Genomic DNA, 18,259 nt, shown 5'->3' on the forward strand with positions numbered 1-18,259 from the left:
TCTTCCTTCTCCCACTCTCTAATTACAGGTGTCTGCCAGGCCACAGTGCTGCAGGCTCTTCTCTCTCTGCTGATTCCCACACCCTCCCTCATGACTGACCCTGCCCACCATCTCTATGTGAACTGGGCTGGACACACCAGACACACTTTGTCTCTCATCTGAAGTCTTGGCTCTTGATCAGCAAATGTTAAAGGAAAAGACCTGTAGGGTGTCTCCCACTTTTATGTCAAATGTGGCAACTATTAATCTAAATTTATTTTTTCACCAAATCATCTTACTATGAATAAGATATTTTATTATAAAGGAGATTCTTGTACTAGGTGGAAAATTTTACTAAATGACTGACTTACAAAGTTTATTCTCACTTTAATATTTTAAGATGTAAACAGAGTCCCTTTTCTTACTATCCCTCTTCTGGGAGTCAGATCACCATTCTGCCAGGCTTTAAGGGGGAAAACCTGAAAGCCAGCTGGGGCTTTGCCTTTTCCTTAAACCTTGGATCTAATCCATCACCAAGGCCTCTTGTTCTCCTCTTTGACATGTCTCTCAGATTGCCCTTTCTTGTTTAAGCTCTCTGCCAAAACTTGGTTTGGGTCCTCATCCCTCTGTTCAGTCTTCCTGCCCTGGTGCCCCGCCTTCAGCTCACTGTCCTTCCAACTAATTACTTTAAACTTCAGCTTCATAATGTGTTCCCCTCACCAACCACAGAGTGGGCTCCCTGCTGCATTCAGTCAAAATCCCCGACCTGGTTTTCATGGACCTCATCTTCACATATCTATTCCGCTTTGGTTCTTGTTGCCCCACACTCATAGTTAATCTAGTCTAGTTTGTTTTCCCATAACCTGGACCCTGCACTTGGCATAATCATACTTGCTTCTTTTTCAAAGATTTTATTTATTTTATTTTTCCCCCCAAAGCCCCAGTGGATAGTTGTGTGTCGTAGCTGCACATCCTTCTAGTTGCTGTATGTGGGACTCGGCCTCAGGATGAACGGAGAAGTGGTGCCTCGATGCGCACCCGGGATCCGAACCCGGGCCGCCAGCATCGCAGCGCGCGCACTTAACCACCAAGCCACAGGGCCGGCCCCATACTTGCTTCTTTTATGTTAGCTTGTTCTAAATGCCTTTTCTCCTTCCCCTTGCTTAGCTAAAGCCTGCTCAGCTCATGTCCCACTTCCCTCCTGACGTCATCTGTGATTACTCCAGCCTGTGCACTTGGTGATCTGGCCAGGGCACTTGGAGCCAATGCTGTAAACGACCGTTGAAGGCTTGACAACAGGAGCTACCACAATAGCTAAACATACATTGAGCACTTGCAAAGTGCCAGGCTCGTGCTAAGAGCTTTCCACATAGGAGGTAGATACCAATAATAGTGCTGTTCTACAGATGAGAAAACAACACAGAGAGAGAGGTAAGGTGATCTGCTGAAGACACATGTCAATGGTGGAACTGGGATTTGAACCAATGGAGTCTGGCTCCACAGCTCAAGTGCTTAAACACTAAACATCATGCCGCCACGCCCACATCTCCAACATATCTTTCTACTAGTTCTACATGCGCTATTTTTTATCTCCTTAAATAGAAAGTGAATCCTTTGAGGCTGGAGACCATGTTTTATACTTATATTCCTCCATAGTACCTTGCCTAAGGCTAGTTAATAAATGCTTTAACTGGCTAAAGGGTCAACCCAGCAATTTATCTAACACTCCGATGGCCAAAGAAAGTCTCTTCCTTTACACAGATTGGATCAACCAAAGAAAGAAAAGAGTGACAGTACCGCAGTTTAACAAATTAATAATTATTTTCACCCTTTGAGTTATAGGAATAAAATCATCTTTACCGTACTCCAGACAGTCTGACTGAATGCTGCTCTTGGTTTTTAAGTGAAAACAGGATGACCAGCTAAATTCATTAAGTCAGGATGGCTCATCCCACCCGCAGGCGCCATTCTAGTTAATGAAGGTCCTGTACCCCTAGAGGCCAGGCAATCTGTTCTCTTCCGCCTCAAACAGAAACGGTTCTTACTTGATTCAGTTACTTACTGTATGTTATGCACCTTCACGCATTAAGATGATGGCAGTGGCATTTCAGATGCTCACATGAAGACAGCAGAGACTCACGCTCCCAAGTCTACCTCCTGCACTATGTAAGTTGGCCAGAAAGCAGGGAGCGAATGCTCTGCAGTGACGCAGAGGCCCAGCTGTGGGCTGAGCTGGGCTCCAGGGGTCATTTGTGGAAGGCCGAGGATGGTCATTTAGGAAAGGAGCTTTGGAGTTGGGCTGATCTGACTTGGGCTTGCACACTGGATTTGCTGGGTGACCATTTAAAACCTCCCTCAGTCTCAGTGTCCTTGTCCGTAAATTGGGGGTGATGAAAATCTCATAGGATTGTGGTGAGAATTATAAATAATGTAAGGGGCTTAGCACAGCATTTGGCACTTCGTAATAGCTAACTAAATGCCAGCTACTATTTTATTTAGATAGTAATGCAAAGGCACTGGGTTGCACCAGGTTAGCCAAAGCTCTCCAGACTTTAAGAAGGGAAGGAGGATGAAGAAAACTCAATACGATCATCACTCAATCACTGAGAACTTACTGACCATCCAGTTAGTCCCCAGCACAGTGGGAGGGACTCTTGCGAAAACCAAGCACGGGTCACCTCCTGCCCTAGAACTTTCCAGGCAGCTGAGGAGACAGAGCTCACAGGCAAACCCAACAGAGAGCTAAATTGTGGCGCTGGCTTTAGGAAGAAGAGGGCTCAGGAGAGAGGGGAAAGAGGAAGTGCACAGGGAATGGAGGCTCCGGGTAGATGTGGCCACACTGAAATGCTGCAGTGCGACCCACCATTCTCCCTGGGTGAGGCTCAAGGCAGGGGCCAGGACAGGCCCGGGTGGGGCCCAGCTCATATTACCAGCTCCTGGTGGTGAGTTGGGCTGTTAAGCCTTTTTTTTCCCCTGGTGACCAGGCCAATTCCACAGCTCAGTCTCAGAAAATATCCCCTCTGGCTAAAAATCTGGGCCAAGGTGGAGAAGGCAAAGCCAGCACAGAATAAAAGAAGTCAAATCCTTCCTACAGAGAATACAAGTGGTGCCCTAATAGCATTTTCTAGGGGGAAAGGCATTAGCATCAACAATGGACACTGGTTTTCTGAACCAAAGATCCATCCAGAGCCCTCTTTAATTATGAAGCCACAAACTCTGCAAATTATTAAATTCAGTATTAAGTAACGTGCAGTACTTCAACTTTAAAATTACTCTGGGGAATAAAGGAAAAGAAATCACGAACCATGCCAATAACAGGAAGCTGATTACAGGGTGGGGGAGGGGTGCTACGGCAGGACTAGGACAGGATATCCTGTGAAAGAGGCAAAATCAAAGCTGACCTGACCTGGAACTTTGTGGTTATTCAAACAAAACAATGAGTTCAAACCCAATAAAACCTGGCAAAGCAAAACTCACAATTTTCACACCAGGCCGAAAGAATGACTTGCGAATTTTCCAAACATGCCTGGAGTAATACAACAGTGTGTTCTGCAGTTATTCCTCGTGACACATTCTGTTGCAACTTCTACTTTAAGTTCACAAGGTTTTAGCACCATGTTTTAAAAATAAAAATAAATGAAAAGTAAGTCGTACAGTAGAGTGAGATGATATTCCATCTGAAATGCATAATAGTGAGCAGGGTGTTTGAGAAAAAGGGAGATAGGGAGTAGGGAGGATGTGGGTGGAGAAGGGACAAGTTCAGCCAAGGAAGACAAGAACCAAGGACAAAAGGCAGGGCCTGAACATATTGCAAAGACAAAGGCTGATAAGCCAGGCATAAATCCAAAGTCTGGTGTGACTGAATCCACAGAAGGAATATTCAGGCTAAGAGGGGTGAGCAAAGTTCCAAGGGGAGCCCCAAATCGAGGACCCGACAGAGAAGGGGTGGAAGGTCCATCAGCAAGTATTGAAAACCTAATCAAGACAACCAGCGGACAAAGAGGAGCAAACCAAGCACCAGGGAGAATGGGGGCACCAGTCCTGGGGTCTTGCAGTTGAGGAAGGATGGACAGGAAGATGAAACACACAGGAGGAGGAGAGCCTTTCGTGGAGAACAGAAAGCAGGCTGTCACGTTTCTTCTACACATCTACGGGGGAGTCAGAAGGTGAGGGGAGGATGCTCTGAGCTACTGGCCTTTCTCCATCACCCTCCTCCCAATGGTGACCAGTGACAACCCAGGATAACTCTCATTGGCAACACAGAAGTAAAGAATGAAATTAATGAGCACCTCCTGAAATCATGGGTATTTCATCCCTTTACTCAGGAAGGAAATCTCAGGACCACCAAGGGGACTTTACCTAAAGTGCAGCCTGTGTTGGGAGGACTTGCTTAAGCAGTTGCCTTGGGAGGAACTGAGGGAAGGAGGAACTCTGCTTGCTGTTCTAGAACACCAAAGCTCTGAATAATTCCCATTATCTTTCCAGCTTTCCAAAAGCCAAAAGGGAAGCGATATCAGAATAAAAATTCTGATTCACAGCCCCGGTAGGACAGACACTACCTTTGTGCACTTTTATCTAGAACAAAAGGCAAGAGAGCTGTGTGCAGAGCTCTGTGACCATCTGTATGCAGCTGTTCAGAGCTGTGGTGAGAACTCAGACCTAAGTAATAAACAGATGCCTGGGATGCAGCTCAACACAGAAATGATTCTGAGAACCCAGCCACCCCCAGAAGCTGCAGTGAGCCTGGGTGAGTCTGACTTCACGCCACAAAGTATGCTACGCAGCAAGGACCAGCACTGGGGTTGGGGACACGGCTTGGGAAGAGCTGGTGGTCATATTGAGAGTTTGGTTGTAGGTCAGGAAGAAACTGAAGGAAGAGAGGATACACAGAAGACAACAGCCACTTTGAGGCTGCTTTTTTAAACTGGCCCCCTCAGTGCCTGGGATGCTGGGGAGACCAGAGCTATGCTCCTGTGCATCCTCCTCCGGCTGGAAGAAACAGAGGCTTCAAGACTTGGGGTAGTTTTCATAAGCACTGCCTTTCCCTGATTATCCAGATGATGCAAATGCAGGAGTTTCTTTCGCCAGGAAAGCAAGACAAGGAAGCCAAGTGACATTTTTGATGTTTGATGGCAGTCTGCAGTTCCTATTTACACACTTTAAAATCACAGAGGGTGACCATCTGCTTCCTTTTTGATGATTACTAAGAAACCGGGGACGCACAGACCAAGGACTTGCTCTTGACCACTTAGAAACAATCGCCAAATTGCTCTGCCCGAGAAGGCACAAAGGAGAGGGAGACACCCACACGGAATACGAAACGTGACTGCCCAGGGCAGATGAAGAGGAAAGATATTCCGACAAGCGGCTCTCCCTGACCAGGGCTGACAGCAGTCCATCTGCTTCCTCAGGGCAGAGTCAGGGGGCTGCCAGACGAGGGGGGTGTTTTAGTCTTAAAAGACACTGGGGTAGACTAGCGTGAGTTAAAGCCCCTTTTCCTTTCGTTTTAATCGTTGGCTTTCCACTGTCCTTTCTACCAGGGAAAGTGATGGTCTGTAGACCCATCGCCCAGTCCCTGGCCGCCTCACCCCCAATCCCTGCCGGTTCACCTGGCCCTGCAGCCCCCACGGGGGCTCAGCAGATAAACAAAGCATCCCTCTCAGAGATGTCGGTGGAAGCCAGGGGCTGCGAGCGGAGGAATACAAATGAGGGCGCTTTGCTGCCTAGTGACGGAAGTGTACCAAACTGGGGATGGGGAGGCTTGATTAGAAGCAGGCTCGGTGCAGTCATGCAACCCGTCAGCTCAGCGGGAGAGACGACTCCGACCTGGCCCAGGGCGCTCGGTCCACCCCCCTCTCCCACCCCCCCGCCCACCAGACGGCCCCGCAGGACAGATGATAAACTCTGACCGTGGGCAATTCAAACAAACGCGTTTCCTGCTCGGGACTTAAAACAATAGCTGCATTGGAAAGGCTTTGCTTTTCGTCAAAGGATGGTTTGCTTCCCCAGTATGGGAAGAATTAGATTCAACTCAATAATTAAAAGAGTTCTTCCCCCGCCTCCCCCTGACATTTGCTGTTGAGGTCACGGCACACTGTGTGGGAATTGCAATGCTGTTGTTGACAGAGAACAAGAAACGCATGTGCCGACAGGGGCAGAGGGAGGGCATCTCATGGCGAGATCAGCCTTGATCTGCCACCGGATTACAGGGGCCTCAGAAGAGGCTGATTAATAATTCTGCGGGAGCCCTTGAGCTGGAAAGCCGGCGTTCTCAGTCTGATAATCCCCAGTCCCTGTAATACAAAGGAAGGACAGGCATTGAATTCACAGTTCTGAATTGCGAAATTCTAAATTTGAAAGAAACAGGGATCCGCTTCTTTCTGACTGTGTTTGTCAACCTAGCTGCTTGCTTGTTTGAGTTAAATGGCTACTGTGCTTTTTGAATCCAACATCTGATTATATTTAATTAGTACAGGCATCTGGGATTTCTAATACACAGAGTTATTAAAGTAACACATCTTTCTAAAATATGTTCTCCATGAAAGAATGTGTTAATTTATGCAGTAACAATTTTTTAACATGAAATAAACATGAAAACTGCAACAATTATGAATTCTTTGCAGTCTAACTTATACGTGACTAATCCTCCAGATGATAATCTATTCAACTTAAACCCTCAATACTGGGAGCATTTGAACAGATACATTTTTTTTTTTTCTATTTAATACACAAACCTAACCATAAGCAGGTCTTATACAAAGTCTCGGCTGCCCCTGTTTCTACACATATTCCAAAGATCCAAAGATTAAATTGCCTTGACATTTGCTTCCTCAATAATGATCCTGTCGTTAATTTACATCTTTAAACAAACCCCAAACAAACCCAAAACAGAGCAACTCTACGTTCTGTCTTTGTGATGATTCAAATCAGGAGCGCAGAGTGTCAAACAGGCAGGTCCTCCGTGTGGGGAGACCCTGATGGGAGCAGGACAGGAAAGACCAAGGAGGTGTGTACGTGCGTAGCTGCGTAAGTGCGTGCCTAGGTGGCTGTGTGCGTGCGTCGAAGAAGGAAAGAGGTCTGGCTATCCAAACAGACATAAAGCCAAGTGCTGCCAGGAGGAGCGGGAAGGAGCAAAAAAAAATGCAATGGCTTCTACCCACTGTCTTCTCTCATCTTCCTAACCACCTGAAAGGAAACACCACCAACCCTTTGTCACGGATGGGAAAGCTGGGGCTCAGTGAAGCTGGAGCTTCTGCAAAATCCAAGACCAGGACACGCAGAGTTGGGATTTGAACACAGGCTTCTTTAGCTCTGAAGCTCCTGGGCTTCCGGTTACCCCACAGGCAATCTGGCCGTGTGCAGGGAACACTGGTGTAGCGAACAACCCTCTCTGGAGGTTCTCGCAGTCACAACAGTATCCAATTCCCCGAGAGAGCCGTGCACGTTGCTCAGAGAGCAGGAAAGCTTGTCTGGGAAGAGTGTGGAGAGGTGACAGCGATTGTGGCGATTTCCACCGCTGTAAACAAATATTTATTAAATACCTACTAAGTGCTCTGTGCTGATTTTCAGGCCAGATCACCTCTGTAGAGAAGCAGTAAGACTGGGTCCACAGACACTTGAGAGAACTGTTCTAATAGTGCTTGTGCACGTGCGTGCGCGCGCGTGTGCACAACCATCAGTGATGCTGCTGAGATGCCCACTGGATACTCAGAGTTGACAAGATTAAAAACGAGGGAGGCAGCATGGAGGCAGGGACAACTCTCAACAGAGAAGGCAAATATGAGAAAAAAGGAAAATGTGCTGCGGAAGATGGTGAGCAGACCGCTGGCTCCCAGCTGTGTTCAGGGTGGAGCGGCCCTGGGGGCATGGACGCCATACAAAGTGGTGACTGCCCAGTAAATAGAGTTGGCTGTAACATAATGAAATCATATATATTTTTTTCTCTTAAAAGATTGATTTTTCTTTATTGACTACTAAGTCTTTTTCTTAAAAAATTTTTAGGTAAGAAAATCAAGACCCTTTTCAAGGAAAATATACATCAAACACAAAAAGTCCAGGTTATAAGAATGGTTTTTATATTTTACAACCATCCAAGAGCTTTTATGGACAGCCCATTTAATTCACACTAATTATGTCAGGTAATTATTTTTATTTCCATTTTATGGATGCTAAAAATGAGGCGCAGAGAGGTTAAGTGATTTGCCTGGGGACACCAAGCTTGTAAGCAACAGAGCTAGTTCAAACCCAGGCCTCCTAGCTTCTAACCGCAGGTTCCTCAGCCTCACCAGGCTGCCTCAGCAGCCTGGAGGGAAGAACAGTACCAGTAAAAAACACAGTCACTGTGTATTCTGCCTTTAAATATATGCCCACAAAATGTGCAGGGCTGTATCTACAAATGCTAACTATAGGCTTGTCCTATGATTAAAGATTTCACTCCTGGGAATATACCTGAGAGAGGAGGGCATACGTCTGCCACCACAGCAGCTTAATTCATAATGGCCCCAAATTAAAAATACCCATAGAATGGACAAACTGAAATATTTGTACAATGGAATACTACTCAGCAATGAAAAGGAAAAACCTACTGTTACATGCAGCAACACGGCTGAATCTCACAGACATAATGATGGGAAAGGAGACAGACACAAAGAGTAATACTATCTGATTCATTTATATGAAGTTCAATTACAGGCAAAATGAATCTGTGGTAATAGAGGTAAAAAGAGTGGTTACCCCTGGAGTGGTTACTGGCTGGAAGGGGATGAGGAGGTCTTCTAGGGTTCTGGCAGTGTCCTGGATCTTCATCTGTGGGTGGTGTCAGGGGCACAGACATATGTAAAAAGTCACTGAGTTGTACACCTCAGATTTATTCATTTTATGGTATGTATATCATGGCTCAATAAAAAATAAGTGTCCAGAAAACAAGTCATTCTTATACATAAGCCAGGTGGATGTGAACTTGTGAGGCTTAAATCAACATTAGTCAGTGCTGAGCTTCCTGAAAGCTTATGAAGAGAAACACGAGTCTGTCAAGAATTCCCCCACTGTTTCCTGTCTGTGTGATCTCTGGAGGAACTGAGGGCGAGAGGGGCTGTGAGTCCTGGAAAGCAAGGCTTGGTGACAGCTGCCCTTGCTGGTGGTTCCAGGAGACAGGTGTGGCATGGATGTGTGAGGACAACAGGACAGACGGCGGATCCTTGTGGCACCCATGGCACAGGCAAGGCTGGGGTTAGCCTGGGAGGACTCTGGGGTGAAGGTGCAGGGCTGGGGTAGGGAGGTGGCTGTGATCAGACCTCAGGGGGAGGGTAGGCAGTGTGGAGGTGAGAGGCCACGGTCCGCTGTGTGGTGGTGACGTGGTGTGGACGGCTGTGGGAGGTGAGGACCTGTGGCAGTGGGCCCAGGGGAGGGCACCCCGACTGACTTCTCTACGCTTGGACACCTCGCTTGGATGCACCACCACCACCTCCTTGAGCTCCACTGATCCAAAACCAAACTCGCCCTATTTCTCTGAAAAGATCTTCCTGACTCACTCGTTTCTGTTGTGGGCAACTCCATTCTCATGACCACTCGCATTTGACTATTCGGGAACCATCTTTGATTCCTCTCTCCCCTTCCCCAGTGGCATCTGAGCCTTTCCATCGTGTCTACACTCCATCCTTGCATTTGCTCATGCCCCAAGAACTTAGTCTTGTACCGGACAGACTAACAAGAGTATCTTTTATTTACCACTCGCTATGTGCGGGGCACTGTGCTAAACACTTGACATGTACTGTTTTCCTTCATCTTTGCAAAAATTAAAGAACAAAGCAGGTAAAATATATTTCCATTTTATAGATAAGCAAACTGAGGTGTGGAAAAGTTAAGTAACTTCCCCAAGGTCCCAGAGCTGGTAGGCGATGGAGTTGTGTTTCAAATCAGCGATGCTCCTGTCTGTCCCTCCTCACGCTGGCTGACTGCCTCTGTGCAGTCTTAGGCTTCTTTATAGCAGTAGCTCCTAGCAAAGTCCCTTTCACAGACAAGGCACTCAAATAATTAATGTTGGCACTGCTTAGAGACCCTGACTGGACAGAATTTAGCAAAGAGTTTATGACTGAAGAAGATCTATCTGCTATAATTGAGGGAGATGTACAGGTAACAGATAATGAGCAGTACCCAATAATTTCTAGTTGCCTCTGGAATGCTGTTGGCAGAGGACCACCTTCCCTGGTCTTGACCTTCTTCCTGACACGGGGCTTCTGCTTACAGTCCAGTGGGGTGGTGGGTGGTGGGAGGAAAGGAACACAGGTCCAAATTACAATTCTGCCTGTCCCCTGAGAGATGCCACCTCATCCACCCAGGGGGCGACGGACATTTCAGTGTGCCTTTAGATGGGAAACTCACAACCACGTTGAGAAACAACTGTCACTCACAGTCCTAAAATACCTGTGTTCGGCACGTGCTTCTGAACACTGCCTACACTTCCATAATTGCGGGCAGATGCAGCCCGGCTGTGGCCTGGGGGTATCATAAAATCCGACTTGCAAATATTATCAGGCACGTGGACCAGCTGTCTGGAGGCGCTGCTGAACCCCCAGCAGAAACTCCAGCACGCAGCACGCATGCCATCTGCAGAGCACAGCTGCAGACACACACCAGGCCCTTTCCGCCTTGCAAAGAGGCCATGGCAGGGCAGAGCCCTGGGAGGAATTTTATAAACAGCTGGGTTGTCCCAGAGCCGGAAAATGAAGGTCTTTCCAACTCCCTCACACATGCACATTAGAAGGTGCCCCTTAAAAACTTCCATAAAATAAAGGGGAAAGGGATTTATGACTAATCTCAATTATCTTCTGTTCTTTTAATCCCTGTCTTGATGAGAGGCAGACAGTATAGCTTATGAGGGCAGATGCAATAGTGCCAGCCATACCTGGATTCAAATCCTGCCTCTGCCCTTTTACCAGCTGTGTGACTTTGTACAAGTCACTTAACCTCTCTGAGCCTATTTCTATTGTATTTATTGTTCTTTACCCGCTTGGACCTGGCACTTGATAGGCATTCTATAAATGCCCCTCGTCCTTCCTTTTCCCCTGTTGTAGCACAGCATTTCTTTTATTCTCCTTGCAAATCCTGGGGCCCCACAGCCTTTGTTTTTTTCTCCAGTTCATTTACTTCTCCTTACTTATCTCTTTCCAGTGTTTGGAATGGATCTGAAGATATTTGTGAAAGGGGAGAGAGAAGAAAAAAGCATTTTAAGAGGGAAGGGTGGGATACCCTATGTGGAAAGTGAAGGAAACACGGTACAAAGGGTGTGAAGCTGATCCCTTGAAAGGCGTCAGGACAGCATCTGGGAAAGTGATGGTGGAGGCAAGGAAGCCAGCAGAAGGGCACTCAGGTCAGCTAACTGGAGAGGAAGGTGGGGCTTGATGGCCAGGGCTGAGGGGCCACTCTGGCCCTGGTCCATAGCAGCTGTAAGCTGTGAGGGGAAACCCGTGAGGGGCTCCCCACACACCGTCCCCTGGGGCCCCAATCCCCCAGGGCCGCAGCCAGAGGGATCTCACTCCATGAATTAAATATCTAGGCCCTGGCAACAGCGCCCCTGCCAGCATCCTGCGGCTTCTGGCCCTGCAACCCTCTCATTTATTGATGGTCAAGGCTGTTACCCACATTCTATACAGCCCAAAGTCCAGCGAAAGACAGAAACAATCCTGCACCCTCCTTCCGGCACCAGGACTCTGCTCACCCAAGGAAGGACGCTTACACGACCACCCGCCAAGACCCACTCCATTCTCACCCCTTCCCAAGTCAAATATTCACGTCTCCTAACCTTCACCCGCTCTCCTCTCCTCTCCTCCCAGGTCTGTGAGTCGGGATCTGACACGTTTGCCTCAGGGTAAGCTCTCTCATTTAGGGCCAGGGCTCAGACCCAGTGGCACTTCAGACCCTCTCGGCTCACCTTGACTCAAAATCACGTCTCCATTTCTCTCTGGGCTGCCAGTGCCAATCAAAGCCGCCCGTGTGCCTTTGATCAGAGAGACGGCCCGCCATCTGGCCCCGCACTGTGTGCGTGTGTGTGAGATGCTGGGGCATGCTCGCTGGGTGGGCATTTGGCTCCAGGACAAGAACTGCCACGGGTTGGGGAAATTCAAATAGCTGAGCTGTCCGACCGACATGTAATTTAGCATTTGGACAGTATCTGTATGAGCCAGGGTCTTAGTTTAATGTTTTTCCTCATCACTTGAGACTGCTGAGAATGATAAAAAGAGGGAAGAATTGGCATGAAATGAAAGAATTAAAAAAGAAAGAAGAATAAGAATTCCAGAGGTGGCCATTATGAAATCCAGTAGAAAGTGCCATGCTGTAATATATTCTAGTCACTGCTCAGCCTTGCTCAGAATGACTAGGCTTTGGTTAAAAACGACGACAAAGGGCCGGCCCCATGGCTTAGCGGTTAGGTGTGCGCGCTCCGCTGCTGGCGGCCCGGGTTCGGATCCCGGGCGCGCACCGACGCACCGCTTCTCCGGCCATGCTGGGGCCGCGTCCCACATACAGCAACTGGAAGGATGTGCAACTATGACATACAACTATCTACTGGGGCTTTGGGGGAAAAATAAATAAATAAATAAAATTATTAAAAAAACGACGACAAAGGTTACCCACTTCCTTCAGACATGCACATTATATTCTACAAGAGGAGCCTACATTCAATCACAAACAGCTCACTTAATTCCACACATTTGCCTGTTGACCGCTATGTGAAGATCCGGGAAGACAGAAAATGACCCTGGAATTCCCTCCCTGGTATCTGGTGCTCTGAAAGCACCTGAAAAGCTGCCCCCCTGGAGTGGCTGCTGGTCTGGGATGTGTTTCATCTAGAGGCTAATTTCTACAGATCTCAGGAGGGGGTGGGATGGAGGGAGATGCTTAAAGGAGATGGAACTGTTCGACCGACTCTATCGTTATCTTCTGTCCTCTCTCTACATCCGCTTTCTACTCTTCTTTCTGCTCTGGACCCATCTGGGCTCACCAATGGGCTCCTTTGACTTCTGGCTTCTAGTTGGGTGTGGCAGGAGATTTGGAGGATGGCGGAAGAAGGAGATCATGTTGATCCACCTCTGCTGCCTCTCTTGACCAAAGGTGGCCTCTCCTCACAGCTGCTTGTTCTTAGTTCTGGTGCCCACTCCCTGCCCCTGCCTTTCAGGCCGCGGGCCCATTGCTGTCACTAGCTCTGGGATACTGCATCATGCCCTGTTGTTTTCCTAAGCCCTGCCCATGCCTTTGTAAATAACTCCTTTATTAAATTCTCCAATGAGCATGCCTTCTGTTTTTGCTGAGACTCTGATGGGGTGATAACTATTACTTGTCTGATCTCTTGGCTTTCCACAGCCCTCTTTCTCCAAAGGCAAAGTGTCCCAAGCCTGGACGCTGTGAGGAGGGCGGCACGAGCCAGGAGGACCACATCGGCAGACACTCACTCACCAGAAAGCAACATCTCAGCCATCCATTGAACCCACTACAGTCTCCCACCTGCAGAGCTGTCCGATCCCTGCCAGATCAAGAACAAAAAACCCAGCCGAAGAATGCCATTTCAGTATTTTCTGGAGGAAGGGCAGGGAAGGAGGGAGGACAGGTTAGGCAGTAAGCGGCTGTCCTCGAGGATGTGACCATGAGCCATCCTCATTCAAGTGCTCACCTTGTCTGGCTGTGTACTCATTGTCTTCGATCAATCTGGCCAATCCAAAGTCGGCAATCTTGCATATGAGTCCGTTCCCCACCAGAATGTTTGCTGATCGCAGATCTCTGTGGATATAATTCATGCGCTCAATGTAAGCCATTCCTGCAGCAACCTGTGGAGACCCAGGGAACACGACACATACGTTACATTGTGACTCGATGTACTTACACGTCGTTAACTCTAAGGCAGGAATCAACGTATCACGGGGCCTACCTGTGCTGCCATGTCCACAAGATTTGGTAATTTCAGAGCTCTTCCTTCTCCATCTTTTAAGAAATCAAGTAAACTTCCTAGGAACAAAACATAAAACCATTTCAATTTACTTTGAAAGATAAAAATTCCCAACAAAGGGCTATATTTGGTTTTCTTATCAAAGTAATGAAGTAATTGAATAATGCCATCAATGAAAAAAAAAAAGGTTAAAACAAAACAGGGTAGGAACAACTCTATGCACTGAAGGGCAGCAGTTTTACCTTTTAAAAACAATGGTGACTCCATTTCTAAGGATAACAAAAATTTGATCAAACTAGAAGAAATGGGACTCAATTCCCTTTATGTCATGAAGAATGTGTGAAGAGCTGCACCACTTCAGTCTCACTCCCTGATGGGCCCTGAACAAAGGAGTGGTGTGGGGAAAATATCGCCCAGCCGAGTGGTTCCCAAAATGTCGTCCTGGACCAGCAGGAACAGCATCCCTCAGGGATCTTGTTAGAAATGCAAACACTTGTGCTCCACCCCAGATCTACTGAGTCAGAAACTCCGGAGGTCGGGCCCAGAAACCTGTATTTTAATCACCCTCTAGGTGAGTCTGATACATAGGAAAGTTTGAGAATAACTGGCCTAGCTAATTTACAGATTTTAAATCACGAAAAGAATATCTGAGGAATATAGGGTAGGGCAGGTAGCTCCCCCTATTAGATCATGGCCAGCCAGGCCTTAAAGACATCTGGAAGCTGGAGCTTCAGAGCCACTATGATAACACAGCCTAAAGGGCTCAGAACTAACACCAGGGCTGAAACTATCTGGATGCTCATGATGGTCATCGGTGATTTGTCTCTTGCTTTAATCACAAAGTTGTTTACCAAATAACCCTGGATACAAAGGACAATCTGCCAGGAAAAAATTTCCAAATATATTTTAACAGAAAGTACGTGGAAAGGAAAAATTACACTGGTGTCCTCTGATGTACCACGCATTGCCTTTTAAGGCTGTTTCTTGTTTGGTTCATCTATTTTTCCAAAACAAAGTAATCTTTGGCCTTATCCCCAACAATATTGCTTTGATTAGAAAGACAGACAGAGACAGAGAGACAGAGAATGAGAATAAAATGTGCTCTTTAAAAGCATGTCTTTCTTCCTTTGATGTTTAAGAAGAGAGCTGAAAAAAAAAATAAGATGAGAAGATGGAGACTAAACTGAGCCCAGAGACCAGTGTCTGATATTAATTGTTCAGCCCTGCAAGAAGGAAATTTAATACACGCTATGGCATTCAAAATAATAGCAAACTATCATAGCCCTCTGTAGCACCCCTGATATTAAAAATGAATGTTTTAATTAGGGAGAGGAGCTGGAATTCCTGACATGTGCAGCATGCAAAAGGTACTGCGTTTCACAAGGATCTGGGCACAAACTCAAGGTCAGAGACTGTTTTAAAAATGTTCTGATTAATACAGATTAGTGGGATGGGACTACATCAAACTAAAAAGCTTCTGCACAGCAAAGGAAACCATCAACAAAACAAAAAGACAACCTAACAATTGGGAGAAGATATTTGCAAACCATACATCTGATAAGGGCTTAATCTCCAAAATATATAAAGAACTCATGCATCTCAACAACAAAAAAACTAACAACCTAATTAAAAAATGGGCAAAAGACCTGAACAGACATTTCTCCAAAGAAGATATACAGATGGCCAACAGACACATGAAAAGATGTTCAAAATCACTAACTATCAGGGAAATGCAAATCAAAACTACAATGAGATATCACCTCACGCCCGTCAGAATGGCTATAATTAACAAGACAGGAAACAACATGTGTTGGAGAGGATGTGGAGAGAAGGGAACTCTCATACACTGCTGGTGGGAGTGCAAACTGGTGCAGCCACTATGGAAAACAGTATAGAGATTCCTCAAAAAAATCAACGATAGAACTACCATATGATCCAGCTATTCCACTGTTGGGTATTTATCCAAAGAACTTGAAAACACCAATTTGCAAAGGTACATGCACCCCTGTGTTCATTGCAGCCTTATTCACGATAGCCAAGACTTGGAAGCAACCTAAGTGCCCATCAAGGGACGAATGGATAAAGAAGCTGTGGTATATATACACAATGGAATACTACTCAGCCATAAGAAATCGACTTAAATCCAGCCATTTGTGACAACATGGATGGACATTGAGGGTATAATGCAAAGTGAAATAAGTCAGAGGGAGAAGGTCAAATACCGTATGATTTCCTTCATTAAGTAGTAGATAGTGACAACAATGGACGGATACATAGGGACAGAGATTGGACTGGTGGTTGCCAGAGGGGAGGGGGGGAGGGAGGAGGGTGAAAGGGATAATTCGGTGCATGTGTGTGGTGATGGGTTGTAATTAGTATTTGGGTGGTGAACATGATGTGGTCCATGCAGAAATAGAAGTACAATGATGTACACCTGAAATTTTTACAATGTTATAAACCAATGTTACTGCAATAAACAAAAAATTAAAAAAAAAAAAAAAATACAGATTAGTGGTTACCAGAGAGGAAGGGGGTGGGGGAAGGGGGCAAGGGGTAATGGGGCAGATATGTATGGTGACAGATAAAAACTGGACTATTGGTGGTGAACACGATGCAGTCTATACAGAAACTGAAATATAGTGATGTACACCTGAAATTTACAAAATGTTGTAAGCCAATGTGACCCCAATAAAACAATTAAAAAAAAAAATGTTCTCACTAATGAGCACGCAGTTTGTGTTTCCTGGTGGGAATGCTTGACTCATGCAGAAACTAGGAAAAAAGCAAACAGGTAGCTCCATTTCCCTCCCTGAAACAACCCCTGTTAGGTCACAGTGAAGTGGAGCCTGAACAGGCCTTGCCTGACCTTTATTCATGTACTCGGTGACAATGTAGATAGGTTCCTCGGACACCACGGCATAGAGCTGGACCAACTTGTCATGCTTCAACTTCTTCATGATCTGTGCTTCCTCGAGGAATGACTCAGGGGACATTGTGCCTGGTTTAAGAGTCTTTATGGCTACTTTTGTGTTTCCATTCCAGGTACCTGCAGACACCCCACAATATTAAGTCAAACCAAAGATACTCTTTCGATGGAAAAAAAAAGTTTTGTAATCAACAGCTATTTCCATACAGTTGGATTCTAAGTTAAAAAAACTTAATACAGTTTTTATTGAACAAAGGCAATCAAATGTAAGGACTCTGTCAAGTATTTTCACAGGAAAAATGTGTTTACTTATGGCTATATTATGGTTTACCATTCTTTTAATTTTTTTCTTATTTTGATATATACCACTTTCCTTTTCTGGCTCAGCCATGTGATTGCAAATTTGTACCAAAGGCTCTGGACACTTCTTTATAAGATGAAAGTCCCAGGGTTAGAACAGGCCTGGCCATCCAGTAGCCATCCCTTAGGCAGAAAAGCGAGCACAGAAGAAATCAGACTAAGTCTCATTTCATGAGCTATGCCACTTAAAAAAAATATGGCAACACTCTGAGGATGTCTGAAAATTACTTCTAGACTTTCAATTGTCTGCAATGGATGAGCTACTTGACTGAGTCCTTGAACAGTTGATCTATAAGTCAGATTATAAGTATGCTGATAAGTACTGGCAAGAAGCTCACAGTCTACTTGCCCATACTTCAACTGGGAAGGACAATTCCTCGGGTTTACTGCTGGTCAGCCACAACAAGAACAATGACTTCTATCAGCTAGACTGGAAAAATTAAAGAGCAGCTAAGAGGGAACAGAGATATTTGAACTTAACATGTTAAAAAAATCTAGTAGGTCCAGATGCAGGCCTTGTTTATGATCATCGGTTACCTCATCTGTAAAATATAGGAATGGAAGTGGATTATCTTTTGAGTCTCTTTCAGCCCCCAAGTTAAAAAAAAATCTAGGTTCTATGTGTATTCCATTAGTCTTGGACTTTGATTTAAAACTACTTATAAGGGAAACAGAAAAGTCTGCTAAGTTAGATTATGTTATTTTCTATTTGGAAAAGAAGGCTGGTTTAAATTAAGATTAATTTTTATCTTTAATATAATTGATTTTAGAATTAAAAAGTTCTGTAAATTGGAGCAACTTTTGTTATCCTGCTAAAAACATGGTTCATATAATTACAACATGCAACCTACAAAAATATAAATTATGAAAGAACAAGGGCTTAAAGAAGAATTCATTCAAATCTTATGAAATATTTGACCACTAAATGTAAATGAGAAATGTGACAATTTGTAAGTGGTCTTTGCAATTTGAGTGCTATTCTGGAGTGTTGTTAGCACCCCCAAATTTTAAACAGATGTCTTCCTTTCTAATAACAACCCAGTTACTTACATTGG

At 45.6% G+C, this 18,259-nt stretch overlaps 1 protein-coding gene across 8 annotated transcripts in view; it reads right to left on the reverse strand.

The window, feature by feature from the left end:
* Window positions 1–18,259, reverse strand: part of FYN (FYN proto-oncogene, Src family tyrosine kinase) — a 206,303-nt gene that overhangs the window by 19,732 nt on the left and 168,312 nt on the right. For all 8 annotated transcript variants that reach the window (XM_004422226.3, XM_014781174.2, XM_004422224.3 and 5 more), the window contains 3 exons: window positions 16,785–16,964; window positions 13,901–13,977; window positions 13,646–13,799 (listed from right to left, as the gene is read on the reverse strand). In XM_004422226.3, coding sequence (XP_004422283.1) covers window positions 13,646–13,799; window positions 13,901–13,977; window positions 16,785–16,964 — 411 coding nt within the window. The remainder of the gene's footprint in view (window positions 1–13,645; window positions 13,800–13,900; window positions 13,978–16,784; window positions 16,965–18,259) is intronic.

Source organism: Ceratotherium simum, chromosome 19 (genome assembly GCF_057802395.1).
Source record: "Ceratotherium simum simum isolate JZ-2026a chromosome 19, ASM5780239v1, whole genome shotgun sequence".
NCBI classification, from domain to species: Eukaryota; Metazoa; Chordata; class Mammalia; order Perissodactyla; family Rhinocerotidae; genus Ceratotherium; species Ceratotherium simum.